This window comes from Purpureocillium takamizusanense, chromosome 8 (assembly GCF_022605165.1).
Source record: "Purpureocillium takamizusanense chromosome 8, complete sequence".
Taxonomy (NCBI): Eukaryota; Fungi; Ascomycota; class Sordariomycetes; order Hypocreales; family Ophiocordycipitaceae; genus Purpureocillium; species Purpureocillium takamizusanense.
The window spans coordinates 151,809-168,284 of NC_063075.1; the positions used below are offsets into that span (position 1 = coordinate 151,809).

At 58.4% G+C, this 16,476-nt stretch overlaps 4 protein-coding genes across 5 annotated transcripts; 2 read left to right on the plus strand and 2 right to left on the minus strand.

Moving 5' to 3' along the window:
- Positions 1–2,282: 2,282 nt before the first annotated feature.
- JDV02_008080 (uncharacterized protein) lies at positions 2,283–4,783 on the minus strand (the record flags this gene model as incomplete). The annotated part of the gene is made up of 5 exons (XM_047989643.1): positions 2,283–3,378; positions 3,434–3,925; positions 3,984–4,191; positions 4,255–4,537; positions 4,620–4,783. 5 exons carry the CDS (start codon positions 4,781–4,783, stop codon positions 2,309–2,311), a joined length of 2,217 nt encoding a protein of 738 aa, XP_047845647.1. The 3' UTR covers positions 2,283–2,308.
- Positions 4,784–5,217: 434 nt separating this feature from the next.
- JDV02_008081 (uncharacterized protein) lies at positions 5,218–9,434 on the plus strand. The gene is made up of 4 exons (XM_047989644.1): positions 5,218–5,690; positions 5,754–5,828; positions 5,894–8,099; positions 8,159–9,434. Exons 1-4 carry the CDS (start codon positions 5,676–5,678, stop codon positions 9,232–9,234), a joined length of 3,372 nt encoding a protein of 1,123 aa, XP_047845648.1. The 5' UTR covers positions 5,218–5,675; the 3' UTR covers positions 9,235–9,434.
- On the minus strand, positions 8,445–12,262 carry JDV02_008082 (Phenylacetate 2-hydroxylase). Of its 2 annotated transcripts, XM_047989645.1 has the most exons (4): positions 11,374–12,262; positions 10,644–11,277; positions 10,226–10,548; positions 8,445–10,157 (listed from the first exon to the last, which is right to left on the minus strand). In XM_047989645.1, the coding sequence occupies exons 1-4, from the start codon at positions 11,590–11,592 to the stop codon at positions 9,786–9,788; spliced, it is 1,548 nt and encodes a 515-aa protein (XP_047845649.1). In that variant the 5' UTR covers positions 11,593–12,262; the 3' UTR covers positions 8,445–9,785. The 2 variants fall into 2 exon arrangements, with proteins under 2 accessions (XP_047845649.1, XP_047845650.1); XM_047989646.1 differs by having other exon boundaries at positions 8,445–10,548.
- Positions 12,263–12,487: 225 nt separating this feature from the next.
- On the plus strand, positions 12,488–15,303 carry JDV02_008083 (uncharacterized protein; the record flags this gene model as incomplete). The annotated part of the gene is made up of 5 exons (XM_047989647.1): positions 12,488–13,030; positions 13,087–13,209; positions 13,306–13,888; positions 13,952–14,197; positions 14,260–15,303. The coding sequence occupies exons 1-5, from the start codon at positions 12,936–12,938 to the stop codon at positions 15,301–15,303; spliced, it is 2,091 nt and encodes a 696-aa protein (XP_047845651.1). The 5' UTR covers positions 12,488–12,935.
- Positions 15,304–16,476: the final 1,173 nt, after the last annotated feature.

Consider the following 16,476-nt stretch of genomic DNA (forward strand, 5'->3'; position numbering starts at 1 on the left):
GCCTGCACCGCACCGTAGTGTAGGTACCTACTTCAGTGCAGCGTAATAGCTTAGTAGGTAACAATGACCGACTGCAGATGCCAATACGCCGTCTCGTTCTGTCCGTGGGTGGCGGCTGGCAATTGTTGGTCCCCTGTCTCGCAAAACCGAGCCCAACAAGCTTGGAATGGAAGCCACCTTGGGCCCAATCAAAGCCGGCAATGGGACGGATGGGCTGAGAGGAAGCACAGCGCACCGGACGGCAGTCAGACGAGGCGAGTGGCAGGCGACGTCGGACCACGGGGCATGATGAGAGCCGTGTGTGGGGGAGAGAAAAGGCCGCCAGGCACGGAGACGAGCAGGCGAAATGGCAGCAGCAGCCAGCCCGGGCCGCCGCGCGGTTGTTGATGCTGTTGCTGCGCTGTGTTGCGCTGTGCAGTCTTGTGTTGTTGGGCGGCTGGCGAGGCGAGGTCAGAGCGTGTGGTGCTCTCGATGGAAATCGAATTCGCCACCACGCAGTCGTTGTGTTGGGTCGGTTCGTCGGTTGTTCGGGCTTGCTAGAGAGAGAGAGAGAGAGAGGCAATGGGAAGATGCGGTGCGGATGAAACGGCGACGGATGCAGAGAGAAGGAGATTGGCGGCGAAGGCGGCAGCTCGGATCGCGCGCGCGGGTGAGATTCGAGGCGATGCGAGGCAATGCGAGGCGAGGTAAAAGTTGAAGGTCGAGGTTGAGGTTGCGAGAAGGATGATGCTTGCTGGCCAGCTCACTCGCTGGCTGGCTGGCTGGCTGGCGGTTGGGACGGGTCGGGATGCGGAGAAAAAGGTGGGAGGGAGGGAGCAAGTGCAACAAGCAAACAAGACAAGAAGAAGCGCCGCGCAAAAGGAAGCACCATGAGCAGCAGCAGCAGCAGCAGCAGCAGCCCCGGCACGCCGACCAGGGCCGCACCTAGCAGCGGAAGCGGAGCACCTGCCCCCCCTCCCAAACCGGGCCTCGGGGCAGCGGCAGCGGACAGCGGACAGCGGACAGCGACAGGTGCGGGTGACGGGGTTCAATGGTGAGGTGGTGCTGAATGCGACGACGGATGACGCGGGCTGCTCGCCAATGGCCACCTACTAAAGCTCCAGCTACTGTTACCTAGCCGCCTGTGGATTTTGGTTTTTCGGCGGGCAAAACCTAATGGATCTGGGCGCTAACTTAGTAGCTGGGCAGGGATCAGTGCTCCAGGCTCCCGTCCACCATCAACATGTACACTCAACTCCGCGCATCCACGATGCCAGCAACAAGCCTTTCCTCTAATAAAGCTCTGCCAGCGTACCACATGCCACTCGCTCCAGCAGTACAGGCTGTGCTCCGCCCCTCCCGTCGTCATCATTGATTAGCGCCTGCCCGGTCGAGCTGGAGCCCACCCATCATGTCGCTGCCGCTGCCAACCATTGAAACTGGAGGCCAGGGGGGAACAGGGGCCAGGCCTCCTGCCAAATTCATCGTCATCCATCCATCAGGGCCAGCAAGGTCTCACTGGTGATGGATCCGATCCCCTCCCCCCCCCGCGCGGCGGCAAGCGGCAAATGATGGCCTCGTGTGCTGACAGCGGCACGCCCACACTGTGCATGCTACTTTATGCTTGTGATAGACAGGCAGGTCTGTACGACCCGACGACACGATTCCGTCACAGCCCGCTCGACGCCGGTGGGTGCTCATGACGAGGCATGCCGGATATCGTTTTGGGGGCGTCGAGTGATGAACAAACTGGACCGACCATCTGAAAACGATGGACAATACGAACTTGACCGAGTGCGAGGACCCTCTACGCGCGCCACTGTTAGCGCCCTAATAGCCCCCCCGCACTGCTGCTCGTCAGGGGGCCCCCCCCTGTCAGTGACGCCACAGACGCAGGCACCTGATTGCGGACGCGCGGGCCGGTGGCGATGGCAATGGCAGCGATTCCAAACCTCGCTTGCCCGCACGCACGCGCTCCTGCTACCCTGCACGACGCGACGGCTGGCTCGGGGAGCGAGCATTCGGAGGCGGCACGATGCTTCATCACAGTGTCATATGCTGTCGTCAATATCGCACATTGCATCATGTTTAAAGTACACATGGCCACGTCAAAGGGAATTAATGACACTGTACGAAGTACTTTGTACGAATAAGATGAGATCAATAACGTCCAACAGGTGTGTCATATCGCGTCCGGCACTGCTATGGCCCAGCCGCGCGGGATGGGAAGCCATCGTATGCTACGAGCTATGTGGGCAAAGTGCTCGCATTGTGGCCGTTGGCCTGACAGCAGTGATATACCAGTATGACTCGAGAGGTGGCATTCATCCTAGGCACTGGACACCTCGCTATTGTCATCATCATCATCATCATCATCATCCTGCTCCTCCTCTCGTTGCCCCTCCTCCCGTTCGACGCTCACGCGTCTCGAACAACTCACACTCCGTCGGCCTCGCGAGACAGACCGACCCAGCGGCGTAGAGGGCCGTGATATCGCAGCGTCCAGCCACCTCTGCGTCATCGGGCGGGCGTTCGAATCCCTAGGCGAAAGGTTGATGCAGCGTGACCCGCTCACGCGTCTCCTGAGGCGCAGCGAACTCCGGCCCGAGACCGTCAGCATCACCTTGAACACCACCCTAAGCTCATCGTCGTCGCGCACAATCGACTCGAGCGCGCCCAGCACGACACCCAAGTCGTCGGTGAACTCGCCGCTGTCCAGGAGAGAAACGCCGTCGACGATGCAATACACCGTCTTGGACGGCGGGAACTGGCGGAGCAGCTGATGGAACAGCTCGCACAGCGCCCTCAGACTATGCTCCTCCAGCCGCCGGATCTGGCTCCGCCGGTTCAAGAAGCTCAAGCGCAGCAGGTCCTCGTCGTCGAGCGCCGCCAGGAGCTGCACGATGAGCAGCCGGATCAGGCCGCTCGGCCCGCACCACGCATCCCTCGGCGACGGGTGCAGGCCGCAGAAGAAATGCACCATGACGCTGTCCGGCTCGAGCTTGGACAGGCTCAGCACGAAGATGGCGCAGAAGAGCGACATTGCCGACACGGCGTCGCGTACGCTCGAGGGAATGTTGCCGTCCACGGAGATGAGGTCCGGGTGTTGGCGCTCCAGCCACGCGAGAAACCGAGCTTGATGGAGAAGTGACTGCGCCTGCCCTTGCGCATGGACACTCATCCTAGAGCGCAGCCGGATCACTCGTTCCAGGTTCTCGTGTAGAGCATCAACAACAGACTCCATGTCCATGTCGACGTCTTGTCCGCCGTTCCTCGGCCGACATATAATCTCGACGAGCTGTTCCACTGTGACGACTGCTGTGGTCGCGGCAGGGGAACTCGTGTCGCCAATCTGTCGTTGTCTTAAAGCCTTGTTTCGACGTTTAAGCATGGTGTTTTCTGCAACAGAGTCAGCCAGTTTCTCTAACACCCCCTGAGAAAGGTAATGGCGTACTTTTCCTTTCTTCGAGCAAGAGCGCCAACAGTTCGTCGGTGGCCACTTGCCTGTCATCCATCATCAACCTATCCATGCCCTGCTGAATGACTTGTATCGTTCTCTCCATCCTAGTCGTCTTCGAACTTTCTTCTCGATTCAAGCGAAAATAGGTGTGTTGCCCATCTCGAATGTCTCTCAACAAGCAGACGCCATCTTTGACGTCCGTGGCGACATCTCCCACCTGGATTTGCACTTCGCCGACCACTTTCCTGGTTTCTTTGATGCCGATATCCGCCTCAGTTACGATCCATCCCATAATCATGGTCACTTGGCTGTTGGTGTCCTGGGTCACCTGCCCCGTTCGGGCAAGGATGTCGTCGCGCCGCCTGTCCACGGCACGAACAAGCTCCAGGGCAGACGCTTCAACCTTTTCCAGTACTTCATCTGGGTCTACCTTCTCGACTTTCTCCCTCTTCTTGTGCTTGCTCATCTTGAACAATGACTTATTCCCTGCAATATGTGTGCATTAGCCCCCGCCACGACAAGATGAAAGGTGGTATATCCGTACATTGAAATGGTTGCTTCGGGGAGGGTAGGAGCTGGAACATCTTCTCGATAGCATCCACGATCGACTCGTGCAGAGCAGCAGCACAGCGGCTGACATCCACGTCTGTCTGAAAGCTCTTCCTCTTGGAGTTGGCCTCGCCGATGGTGTCTCGTATCTTTTTGAAAGTGTCAAAGATCTTCTGTCGCGCGTCGGCCGACTTTTGCGCAATCTGCACGCAGTCAGGGCTGGTAACACATCAAGCATCGCAATACAGAACGGAACGAGGGATGACCTTTAGTATGATGGCAATCGCAGACCTGACCACCGCCAGCCCGTAGCTATCCGGGATGAGGCTGAGCCACGGATCGATGACTGCCTGGTTCTCGCCCACCTTGAGCCACATCTTCTTGAAGATTTCCAGAGGGCGTTTCTCCGTGCCGTGCAGCCGAGCTTCTGCGTCGTTGACCTTTTCAAACAGCGCGTCCCAGGACGACTCAGAGGCGTTTGGGCCGAGCACCAGCCCCATGCTCAGGTCATTTGACAGGACGTATTCTTGAAGAGCCACGGACAGAGCCCTGCGGGTGTCTTGCATGAGAAGAGGCCTTCTTGGCCCACCTAGCGCCCCCCCAAGAGACCATATATGCAAGAAAGACTTACTTGTACTGGGTCGGGGCTTCAAAATGGCCCGTCTCGTCATTGTACCTCGCTGAGCCACCAAAGGCCTCATGGATCTCGGACGCATTCTCGGTGACAAATGATGCCGCAATCTGCGTCTCGGCATCATCGGCCCTCGTGCTCCGCTGCCCCTGTCCCTTGGGCATCATATATAAGATCCGCTGTTCCAGATGAGTATATGGAATGCAAGTAGAGTATGCACCCTATGCCGACAAATGCTCATCCAAGGTTTTCTGAAGCGCGAGCCGTGTAGAATTGCGAAAGACCTGTCTCTCCGCTAGGGAAGCAAGGCGAGGGGGGTGCAGCCTGCGCATCACCCAAAGTCACGTTTTCCCATGGCCGTTGAGCCGCTGTATGTGCTCGGTTCGCGCGGTTATCATATGCTACCAAAGATGCGAACCAACGACTAAGCGCCGGGGAAAGATATGATGCTCCTTCTGTTGAAAAGTAAAATGTGACGTGTGATGTCAAGCAGTCAGCCCGCATGAGCGGGCTGATACCTAAGCGGGTTGACAGGGTCAAGGCAAGCAGCAGAAACCTGTGAACTCAAGCACGTTTTCCATCACAAACACATCCATCACATTTCGCAACGGCCCGTCTCAGCCGGCTGCACGGAACGAACATGCCGGCTATGTCCTTGATTGGAAACACTTGTCTTGCGTCAACCGCCAAAAGCCTCATTAGGGATCGATGGGCTGAGCTGAGCATCCCAGTTTCGGAACCTATCCACTAGCTAACCTCGCAGGGGGGGGCCATGGCCGTCCTCAGCTATAGATGCAATGTCACGTAAAAGCAACAAACACCCCGCCCGCGTGATGCTGGTTGATGCAGCCATGGAGGGGCTGAGCGGCAATGCGGCTCTGTTGAGGACCTCTGAATTGTCTGTCGCGTTAATTATTCCCCTCTACTTGCTTGTATGGTTCACCCGGTCTTCAAAGAAGCCTAGATCTGCTGTTGGCTGTTGGCTCCCGACATACAACCGTTCGATTCATTTTGCAATAGACTAGACAGACCTGCTGCCAGACGACGAGCGAAAGCATGGCCGAAGTGAAGGCGAGCTGTTGCCCAAATCGGTCAGTTCGACAACGGTAACTAACTCGTTTGATCTACGCATAGCGTCAGCCGAGCTTGTCTCGCGAGGTGATCACCACCATTACAACGCAGAAAGACTGCATCGTAAGTGAGAAAGCGGTTCGTGTTGCGACGCCACATATTCAGACATTTTAGACAAACGCTGACGGAGAGACCTCACTCAGACGGTAAAGGACACTGCAATGGAGTCCTCGAATGGAGATCAGCCCGCTTCAGTGCCCAGGCGTTACGACCCGGACCTGCTGATCGGATATGAATCCGACAGCTCACTGACAAGTTGGAGCAGCTCATCATCACCACCAATAATAACGAGGAGGGCACATCGTACCGCCGCCAGGCGCGCAGATCGTGCCAAGAAACAGGCAGCCGGTAAAGCCGCAGAGCAGGACAGACTCCGCGAAGAAGAAACCAAGAAATGGATCTCGCGTCTGCGCAAGAGGCCCCCCGTCGTCGACTACAGGGAGGTCGACTACGAGCACTTCAAGAACCGCTACGGCCTGGACGACGGCCTGCACATCATCGAAGTTCTCCGCGCCAGCCCAACCACGCCGGACGACATCGAGGCGGAGAGGATACTGCGAAGCACGATGGGCAGGAGCCCGGCGCAAGAGCACCCGACCAAGGTGATGAATCCCGGCGCGTCCTGGTCGCAGCGGATCCGGATCAATTCCGACGTGGTGTTGGACCACCTGGCGACCTTCTCTGGACCCGGTGGCGAGTGGCTGCGAGACGGCCCAAGGACCTTCTTCCGGCCGTTTCGCTGCCTTTTATACTATCAGCCGCAGATGCACAAGGCCTTGCGGGATCTAGAGGAGAAGTGGGCCGAGCTTGAGCAGTTGGACGACAACTCCGGACAGGAGACGGAGGCCGTGGAGAAACAAGTTGAGCAGACGCGAGTGGGAGAAGACGAAAAGGGTGACGGCAGCGATAGCGAGGGGGCCCGGGAGGAGGAGGAGACTGACTCGAACGCAGAAGGTCCCACGAGAGAAGAGGGCGTTGCTGCGCTGCGACACCTCCGCTGCTACGTCAACTTTGTCGAAAAACACCTCAAGCCGCTCGAGAACCTTTTCGACGGCACGTCGAGAACGAGGGTCCGGTTCAACGACCTCGACCTTTTGTTCAAGCCGGGTGATCTGGTCTACTCGCCACACTGGCGATCGACCAGCGTCAGATCAGGACGCGACTACCAGTCACTCTGGAGGATATACCACGTATCGAGGCCATACTACGGTCGTTCGCAGCTCAACGACACCAGGCTCGACCTCGGAGGAGACGTCCTCCAGCTCTGCTCCTACAGCATCGACTACAACGGCGAGTCCTTCGGGCCGGTCAAGGCAAAGCACAGGATCAGCGCGTACGGGGGGGAAAAGGACATCACGGACCTGCCCGTCTACCCGCTGCGCTTCGCCGACGGCGCCGACAGGATCAGGGCGGAGCTGAAGAGGCAGGGCAGCTCGTTCCTGTCCTGCGTCACGCAGAACCACATGTACTACGAAGGGTGGACGATCCCCGTGCAGCGCAAAAGCAGCGGCGGCGAGAGCAACGAGGGCCCCGACGATCCCCCGGAGCACATCGACAGCGCCGTCATCCTCGACTTTGTGGAGGCCTTCAAGCATAACCCGGGCTGGAAGCCCAAGACCACCAAGATCGGGACCCGGACGCAGTTCCACAGCAAGGGTCTCGACAAGTTCCAGCTCGCGCACTGGTCCGACAGAGACAGGGGCGAGCTGTGGTACTCGGCCAGCGATCTTACGCAGAGACAAGACGGTGTCCACGTCCATCGCAAGAATGACTATCTCAACGACCACGATGCATTCGTTCAAGCTACGCGCAGCGGGGCGTTGAAGCTTCTGGAGAATGAAGAGGACATCATGCTCCTGCCTCGTCGGGTCGCGGTATACGCACTCAGGGAGCGGCGCTTCCTTCAAGTCGACGTCCTGTCGCTGCACAATCCAGCCGAGCAGCGGGCCTTGTTCAGGGACCTCAAGATCAACCCAAGCCACAAGCGCATGCTCAAGTCGCTGGTCGAAGCCCATTTTCGGAACCGTCACATACAGCGTCAGCACCCGCTGGTAAGGCTGAACCAGGATATCATCCAGGGCAAGGGCTCCGGCTTGTTCATCCTCCTGCATGGAGTGCCCGGCGTGGGTAAGACGGCCACTGCCGAGGCCATTGCCCATGAGAAGAACCAGCCGCTGTTCCACATAACCTGTGGCGACCTGGGTTTTACCCCGAAGGAGGTCGAGGGAGAGCTCAAAGAGATCTTCCGCCTCGCCCATCTCTGGGACTGCGTGTTGCTTCTCGACGAAGCCGACATCTTCTTGGCGAGGCGGGACATGACCAACCTCAAGCGCAACGCGCTCGTTTCCGGTGAGCCATACATAGCCCACCCCTGGTCTTTGAGTAGTGTTGGCTAAAACCTTGACCAGTTTTCTTGCGGGTGCTCGAGTACTACAGCGGCATTTTGTTCCTCACCACGAACCGAGTCGGGACCCTGGACGAAGCCTTCAAGTCTCGCATTCACATTAGCTTGTACTACGAGCGGTTGAACCTCAAACGCACCCTAGCCATCTTCGATGTCAACATCCGTCACCTCAAAGAAATCGAGGAGAAGAAGGAGAGGGAGCTGGCCGACAGCGACATGAAGGAGCCGTCTCTGCAGATCAAAAGGGACAGCATCCTGCGTTTTGCAGAATGGCACTACAAAAACACGTCCCAGTCTGTGAGGTGGAACGGGCGACAGATTCGGAACGCCTTCCAGATCGCGTCATCGCTCGCCCGATACGACGTCCACAAGAACGCGGCCGGGGACTTTGATTCCAAGGCGAAGAAGCAGGGCGAGTCGAACAAGGGTGTCGGGGAATCGGACCCAGAACCCGTCCTGGACGAGAGGCATTTCGAACTGGTGTCCGAAGCCATCGAGCGATTTGACAATTACTTCTTCCTTGCCACCGGCGAGAGGGACGAGGACACGGCGCGTAGAGAAATGGTTCGCGAGGACCACGCCCGCCACGAGGACCTTCTCCAGGTCCGGCCAAAACGCGACCCTCCATCTCCGCGTGCTACATCCTGGAACCGAGACACGCCAAGTCGAAGCAAGTATGATGGCAAGGAAAACCGCAGCCCGAAAACGCCCAAAGGCAACTCCAGCCTGCTCAGCAGCTCGGGAAGAAGTGGTCGGAGCGGCGGCGCCCGTGGCAGAGACACACGTGAGTATTCTTCTTCGTTTCAAGAACGAGACCACAGAGCCCCCTCCGTCGCGGGTTCGCGACGCGACGCCCGCTCGCACAAATACATGTCCGAGGAAGACGAGGACGAAGAGAAGGGCTATTACTCGGACGAATATGCGGCTGCTCACTGGTATGAGGGAGACCGAGGACACAAGACCTCAGCCCGTCGAAGTCGAGGTAACCGTGGCACGTATGAGGATGGAGATGGAACGTACCGTGAGAAGCATCGCCATGATCACGATGACGACGACGAAGATGACGACGAAGATGACTGAAGTAGCGGCCCGGTTGGGGCGTAAAGGCATGCCCTTTACTTGAGGTGTACGAGGATTCTTGCATAAATATGCGTGTCTTCGAGAGGTAGGGTTACACTGCACGGCCGTACGTACTACACTGGTGTCTTCGACAGCGGGTACAAGCCGATGCCTTGGCGATGCTTGACTTGGCAAAACTCCAAGGGGTGAAAATAGAAGCATGCGTGACTCTTAACAGTGCTACTCACTGGTGATTCTCTTTGCCATTGCCTATATGCGTCCTCATAAGCCTCCATATACTTGAATCGTGCCCGATTTCGACCTTGCAGTGTCGTTCGTGTGTCGCACACAGGCAGGGTCCACTTCGAGCCCTCTCGGTGCTGAAGCTGCGTTGTACCGGTACGATCTGAGTGATAGAGATGTCGATGTGCGTTGCAGCGCGGCGCTGCCCTCCATGCCTGCTTCATGTGAGACCAACAAAAGAACCAGGGGCCGTAGCCGAGTGTTGCATGTGCCATCGACGGCTCGCCAGCCTGCACGTCCCGGTGTGTTCGTGTACAAGGGTTATGGTGTTACAGATGCCGTGTCCTCTCCTCCGCCTCCGCGATCCACGTCCGCAGCTTGGTCTCATCCCGCGCCCGAAGCCCGACCTTGAACGGCTTCGTGTCCATAGTGAGCGACGTCGGCGTGTTGTTGGCCTCGATGGCGTCCATGGTGGGCGCGTCGGCGTGGTTCCGCGCCGGCACAACCTCAAACGCCGTAATGATGCGAATGTAAAACGTGTACAGCTCGCGGTTCGCCAAGTGCGACCCGGCGCACATGCGCGACCCGGCCCCGTAGGCGTAGTGCGGCGTGCCCACCTCCTTGTCGTCGAGATAACGTTCCGGAACAAACTCGTAGGGCTCCTTGAACCGCGCGTCGTCGTAGTCGGCCGCGTAGGCGTTCTATTTTGTTGGCATGTTTCGTCAGCATCTTCGTTCAACGCCTGCGCACGAAGACGTAGTCGACGAACCATGAAAAACGTGGTCCCCGCCGGTATCACGGTGCCCTCGTACGGGATGTCATGGATGCTCGTCCGCGGCAGGCAGATGGGGATTACGGTCCAGTATCGCAGCGTCTCCTTGACTAGCGCCGTAATGTACGGCACCTTTTCCTCTACCAGGCACTTTTCCCACGCTTCGCCGTTCGGGTACACCTCCTCGATGGCTCTCAGCGCCTTGGCCTGCACCGCCTGGCCCCTTTCCGTCGACAAGTACGCGAGGCCCATGATGACGTTGCCGGGGACTGTGTCGAGGCCAGCCGATACCATGGTAAGGCAGATTGACTTGAGCTCGGCTGCATTCGTTCCGATCAGCACTTTAATCGCGTGGCAAGCGTGGACGTATCTGTTGCGAAGGGGGGGGGGGGGATGGTGAATCCCGGGCGCCTACCAAAGTTGAGCTTAGCCTCGGGGTCCTTGAGAATGTTTCCGGTGATGCACGGCTTGTCCGTGCCCTTGGCGATGCGGTCTTGGAGGTTGGTGAGCATGTCCGTCAGGTACTTGTCCCGTCTGGCCCGGTACTCCTTGGCCGTCGAGTTCTGGGCCCCCCACAGCCGCAGCAGGGGGACATAATCCTGCCAGTTATTGCTGGTGGAGCGAAAATTGGAAATCTCGCGCTCCACGTGCGTAATCTCCTTGAGTAGAACGCTGTCGACGCTGCCATCGATGCGGAAACCGTAGTTGAGGGTGAGGGACGTGTTGAGCGCAAACCTCTGGACGTAGGCGTTGGGGTCGACGTCGACAGTGCCGCCCTTGGCGTCGTCGAGGAGCTCTTTAATGCTGACAGTGGACTCGAGGTCCAGGATGGGCATGTACGACTGCGTCGCGGGCCGGTTCAACGCAGTGGCAGCGGCCTTGCGGCGGCGCTTGCACGATTCATCCCAGGGCGAGGTGCCGATGGTGAAGCCCTGGGACGAGGATACGACCGAGTGGAAGGTGTGGTAGGTCGGGCGAGAGATGAGGGCCGACTGGTGTGTAACCCAAAAGTGCCTGACGCTGTCATAGCTGTTGACGAAGATGATGCGCTGCGGACGGAGGTGGAGGTCAGCTTGCTGCTTGCACAGCTATCTATCTGTATCATGGGACGATGGATGTGCTACAGATGGTATGTAAATAAATACCTTGGTGCCGAGTCGCGTTTGAAAGACGGGCCCGTACTTGCGAGCCCATTTCTGTGTGACGCGGGCGTGGTCGACGCCGAGCTGCAGCAAGTTGCCAAAGATGGGAACACCAGGAATCTCGGGGAGACCCTTGATGCGGGGCACGTCGGTGGCGCTGAGGAACTTGATCAGGGCATAGATAGCGGCCAAGATGGCGATGCCCACGACTTGGTACGACATGGCAAGCGAGGGCACGATGCTGCTTCACCGTTGGGTTGGGTGTCTCGCACGGCTTGTGAGATACGGATCTTTCATCTGCTTGGGCGAAGAAGACGTGGTCTTTATATTTATCCTCGCATGTCGGCTCGAGCCGTGTGTTGCCGTGAAGCAGTCCGCGGAGCCGGCCAGCGGGGGCGGCGCGCGCGGGGAAGCCTCTTGATGGTGCCTACGGACGCCTTGACGTAGTGAATGCTGTGTAATTGGGCAATGATTGCTGCGCCATTGGACGAAGCGAGGAGGGCCGTTACCGTAGAGGGAGGAGGGGCCGGGTAGTTGCTCTGACGAGGAATCCGCTTCCGATTCCGTCGATTCCGATTCCAGTACGCCAACGCCACGGGCGGTTCGTTACCCCAGATTTTGGTGCGGCGGCTCCACGTTTGTCGGCGTCGATAGCGGGTCATGATGGACACGGGGGCGGGCGTCGAGCGTGGAGATGGGGGATGATTGATGGATTGATGGTGGCCGCTGCCCGAATCGAGCGAGGGGCAGTCTGCGTCTGCTGGACGCAAGAAAGGCGCCCAGCGGGCGGGCGGGCGACGTCTGCGCATGCGGTGGTGCCTGCGCCTGCGCTTGACGTCAAACGCGGCCTCGTGCAGCTGGGCGGCGTCGATGTCGAGACATTGGCGTCTGCAGAGACTCAAAGAAACAGGATACCTCTGCGTTGGCTGGCAAGACATGTTGACGTCGGCAAGAGCAGAGAGACAGATGGATGTCTGCCGCTGCGAGAGAGAGCGATGCCTGATGCCTGAGGTGGCAAGGCCGAAAACCAAGCAGGCAGGCATGAACTCGTGTTGGCAACGGCGACACGCCTCGCTCCTTCCTTGGAGTTGGTCGTCCAACAAGACGAAATTACTGATGCCTGCCCGCCCTGGTGGAGGCGATTGCCGATTGCGGAGACGACTTCAATCGGTGGCGGCGTCTGCCTACCTCCCTACGTACCGGCGAATGAGTGAGTGCCAGGATGAGTGTTGAGTGAGTGAGTGAAAGAGAGCCAGAGATAACATAACCAACCCGACTCGGAGGGACGGACGGCGGCCCAAAAAAAGCTGGCTTGCCAAACACGACCCCTTCATCAATTCCACTCGCATCGAAAATCATCGTTCCCCCGCACGCACGTCGACTTGCTTGCTTGGGACACCGTCGTCACGTACGCACTGCACCGCACTGCGCCGCATCGCACCGCATCGCACCGCACTGCACCGTCGCGTTCCGTCGAGGTCTCACTGCGAAACACCCACCAGTGTTGTCTTCTGCCATGTGTTGACACACACACACACACACACACACACGACGACGACAACGCCATGTCCACCGCGCAGCAACCCTCCGTTTCAACATCGGCTTCGGCAACGGCCCCCAACTTGCGCAAGCGTCGCTTTCCCTACACACAGGTCGCATGGTGCGTATGCTTTGCCTTTGATACCCCGTTCTGCATCGCTAACGGCGCGCCTGCAGCGACGAGTGTCAACGACGCAAGAGGAAATGCTCCGGCGAGCGTCCCTGCAAGGGCTGCCGAGACAGCAACGCCACGTGCCTCTTCGAACGCAGCACGCGGTTTAGATCGGGGAGCCGGCGACAGTACGTCCTCCACCCCCAGCGTGTCGGCCTCGTCTGCAAGGTAGCGCGACGCATGTGCAGTACCTGCTACTAATCTGTCACCGCCGCCGCCGTCAGCAGAAGCAACGAGGGCCACCACAAGGTTCCCCTGCCCAAGGCCACCGACGCAGCCGCGCCAGGCACCTCCGAGTACTACCTCACTCTCGCGGGCAAGTTTTTGGCCTCGTCCAGACCCCAGCCCGACCATCTGACGGAACCCGCTGTTGAGACTACTCGCGTCGACATCCGCTTTCTCCAGTGCCTGACTGACCACCGTCGTGCTGGCGACCCGGCTGGCATATTCGGTCTGCTCACCGAGACGCAGTGGGCTGGCATCCTGCAGAGCTATCAGGAAGAATGCGGTCTTCAATACCCATGCCTGGACCTGGACGAGCTGAGACGCGAGATACGGGCGGCAAACCGCGGCATCCCGGACTCGAATACCCCCCCGCGTAATCGCCGTAGCAGATCTGATGCGGCCATGCACCGGCAGCAACTCGGCGATATTGCCCTCTTGGTCTGTGCCATCGTCTCCATACTGGCCGACGCCAGAGCTATTGAGGTGGCCGACGCGACCGTTGATGAGATTCACGCTGCCACCCTCGTCAAGACTCACCTGAGCAGCATTGATCTCGACGACCTGGCCCTTCTCGTCCTCACAGTAGGTGGCAACTCGTGATCCTCCCCCCAACGGCATCGTGCCGTGTCTGACCTTGGTCTACAGAGCATATACTTTTTCCTTAGTGACCGAGAACAGCAAGCCTGGAGGGCCATTGGTATGGTAATGAGGCTGCTGCAGGAGTTGGGCTACCATAGCTTGCGGGGCTCTGGTGCAAGGGAAGAGCGGCTCCAAGACCGAGGCGAGAGGCTCTTCTGGACCGTCTACACGCTGGATCATCGATGGAGTTCTGGCACGGGGTTGCCGTTTGGCATCCAAGATTCTGATATTGATCACGACCCGACGTTTGCCGTACGCCTTTTGCCCTTTTTTCTTCCCATGTCCGGGACAGGACTCGCGCTAACGTGTGCAAGGACAACTCCATTTCCTCGGCCTATGTGAAGCACATGGTGGTGTATTGCCGCATTGCCTCGGACGTGCGCAAGGCTTTTCAGGAGCAATCAGCGTCCATACAGGGCATCTCAGACTCGACACGGGATTTCCTCGATTTTCGAGTGCTTGAATGGCGCCGAAACCTTCCCGCACGACTCCAGTTCCAGGGAACCGAGGACAAATTCCACCCCGACAAGGAAAACCGCGGCCACTACCGCATCCGATTGACCCTCTATCTGCGAGGCAATCAGATGAGGACGACGATCCACAGGAAATCATCTGTCCGCTCGGGGGCAAACAATCTGGATCCGTCCAACGCCAACGTCATGGCGGATGTAGCCCAGGACACCATCCGTGTGCTTGTAGGCCTCGCCCGCGACACGGACATATACCGCGCCCAGCACAGAACTTTTAACCACTTTTTGCACACGGCCCTATCATCCCTTCTGCTCGCTATGTGCTGCACCGGCGACGTCGACATGGAGACATGTCTGCGGGATGCCCACGACGCAGTGGACTTGGTGAAACGCTTGTCGACCGAATCCCCCATCACTCGACGTCTGCTCGACAAGCTGCAGTACGTGCAAGATACGCTCAGCAGTCTTAGGCCCCCTCGCGCCGAGGAAACCGGGCGAAAGAGCCAAAAGCCTTCGCGCCAGGCGGAACCTGGAGCTACCCAGCCAACGAGGTATCCTGACGCTGCGGACACACTGCTGAACTTGCGCGACCAGCCCGGCTCGACAGGGGTTGCGCTGCCAGTTGCGGCCATGTCGCCTCCGGCCGACGGACTGCAGAGCCCATCCATGACGCGCGTGCCTTTCGGAAGCGACTCCTTCGCCGCCGTCACTCCATATGCACCGACGCCGTCGACATCGTCCGACTCCTTTGCACCCGCCCAGCCAAACTTTCCACTAGGCCTCCCCCAAGGCCTCGACTTTCCTGACTCGTCGGGCTATCTGACGCTGATGAGATTCCCAGAACTGGGTGAGATGTTGAACGATTACGAGAACAACTTTACCTTTTAGCGCGCCAACGTGGTCGATCCAGAGATGCGCATGCGTAATGTTTCTAGGTCCGTTGGAATAGGAGCGCTGGTAATTGTGGCCCGGCAAGCCGCGATAGATGTCTCTCTTCGCACCCATTCTCGGTACTCGTGTGAGCGGCCACACCAGTGACTGTAGTTTGTGACGAAATGATACCATGCCATTGCGAACTCTCATCGAGGCATAGTCGTGGGCTCATCAATTAGATCGAATGTGTGCTATACCCCGCTGACTGCCGGGGAGCAGAACCCTTGTCGCATTCAAGCCCGTATACGCATCCGGGTGCCCTCACTGGTGGAGGCCTCGGACTTGTCGGACATGGCATCTCCAGGCATCGAGATGCCCGATGCAGGACCGCGGGATCTGAGAACAATTGAACGAACGGCCCAGGGTTGTTTCTTGGCCCCCGTCACACGCGAGCATTTGCTCGCTCTTCCATGGGTTATCCATCCAGGACCACATCGCATCATGACAGGCGGACAGACAGACTCGGCTCGCTCGGCCAAGGTCCGGGACTATGGGAGCGGTCTATGCACGCGTCGTGGCAGGACCCTAGCGTTTTGATCCACGACTGCAGCATGTGCATGGCAAACTGAGCCATGACCTGCTTACTCCCGCGTATTAAGCCCATTGTTCCATGGGGCATCATCCGTCTGCAACGAACATATCTCATCCCTTGGCAAACACATTGTTGCTCGCCACTACAGCTGTTCTCCGTGGGTTCGTCGACTGCCACGAGACTACCTGCTCCACAAGGAAGTTGGCCGCAGGGACAAGCAGGCATCCTGGACTCAAATGGTTTGACGCTCGTGAATCCCCGTCACTCTTCGACCCGGTCACTCCTCGATACTGGCGCGTTACCGTCGCAGACAGGATTTCTTTTGCTTCGACGAGGGTGGTTTCGGATTGGGCGTACGTCTTGATTTCCTTGACATGATTGTCTACCAAGATACCCACGAGCAGCCTCATCTACGTGCACCCTGCTCTTGCACCCTATATGTGCGTATGGATCCATGGCAATAACATGACTATCAAAGAGGGACGCTTCGACGGAGCTGCGGTCTTGCTCCCTCATGGCCCACGCATCCGAGTATACGGCAGCCACCAGGCATGAAAATCTGAAGGCACTTCAACAGAGGAAATGAATCGTCACAT

Bases quoted from the DNA above. Each gene is read 5' to 3' on its own strand.
- JDV02_008082 (XM_047989646.1), bottom strand. From the start codon at position 11,592: ATGTCGTACCAAGTCGTGGGCATCGCCATCTTGGCCGCTATCTATGCC. The intron at 11,278-11,373 runs GTATTTATTTAC...CTCCGTCCGCAG, and splicing joins AAACGCGACTCGGCACCAAG to CGCATCATCTTCGTCAACAG. The intron at 10,549-10,643 runs GTAGGCGCCCGG...GAACGAATGCAG, and splicing joins CGAGGCTAAGCTCAACTTTG to CCGAGCTCAAGTCAATCTGC.
- JDV02_008081 (XM_047989644.1), top strand. The intron at 5,829-5,893 runs GTTCGTGTTGCG...GACCTCACTCAG, and splicing joins GCATCGTAAGTGAGAAAGCG to ACGGTAAAGGACACTGCAAT. The intron at 8,100-8,158 runs GTGAGCCATACA...AACCTTGACCAG, and splicing joins GCGCAACGCGCTCGTTTCCG to TTTTCTTGCGGGTGCTCGAG.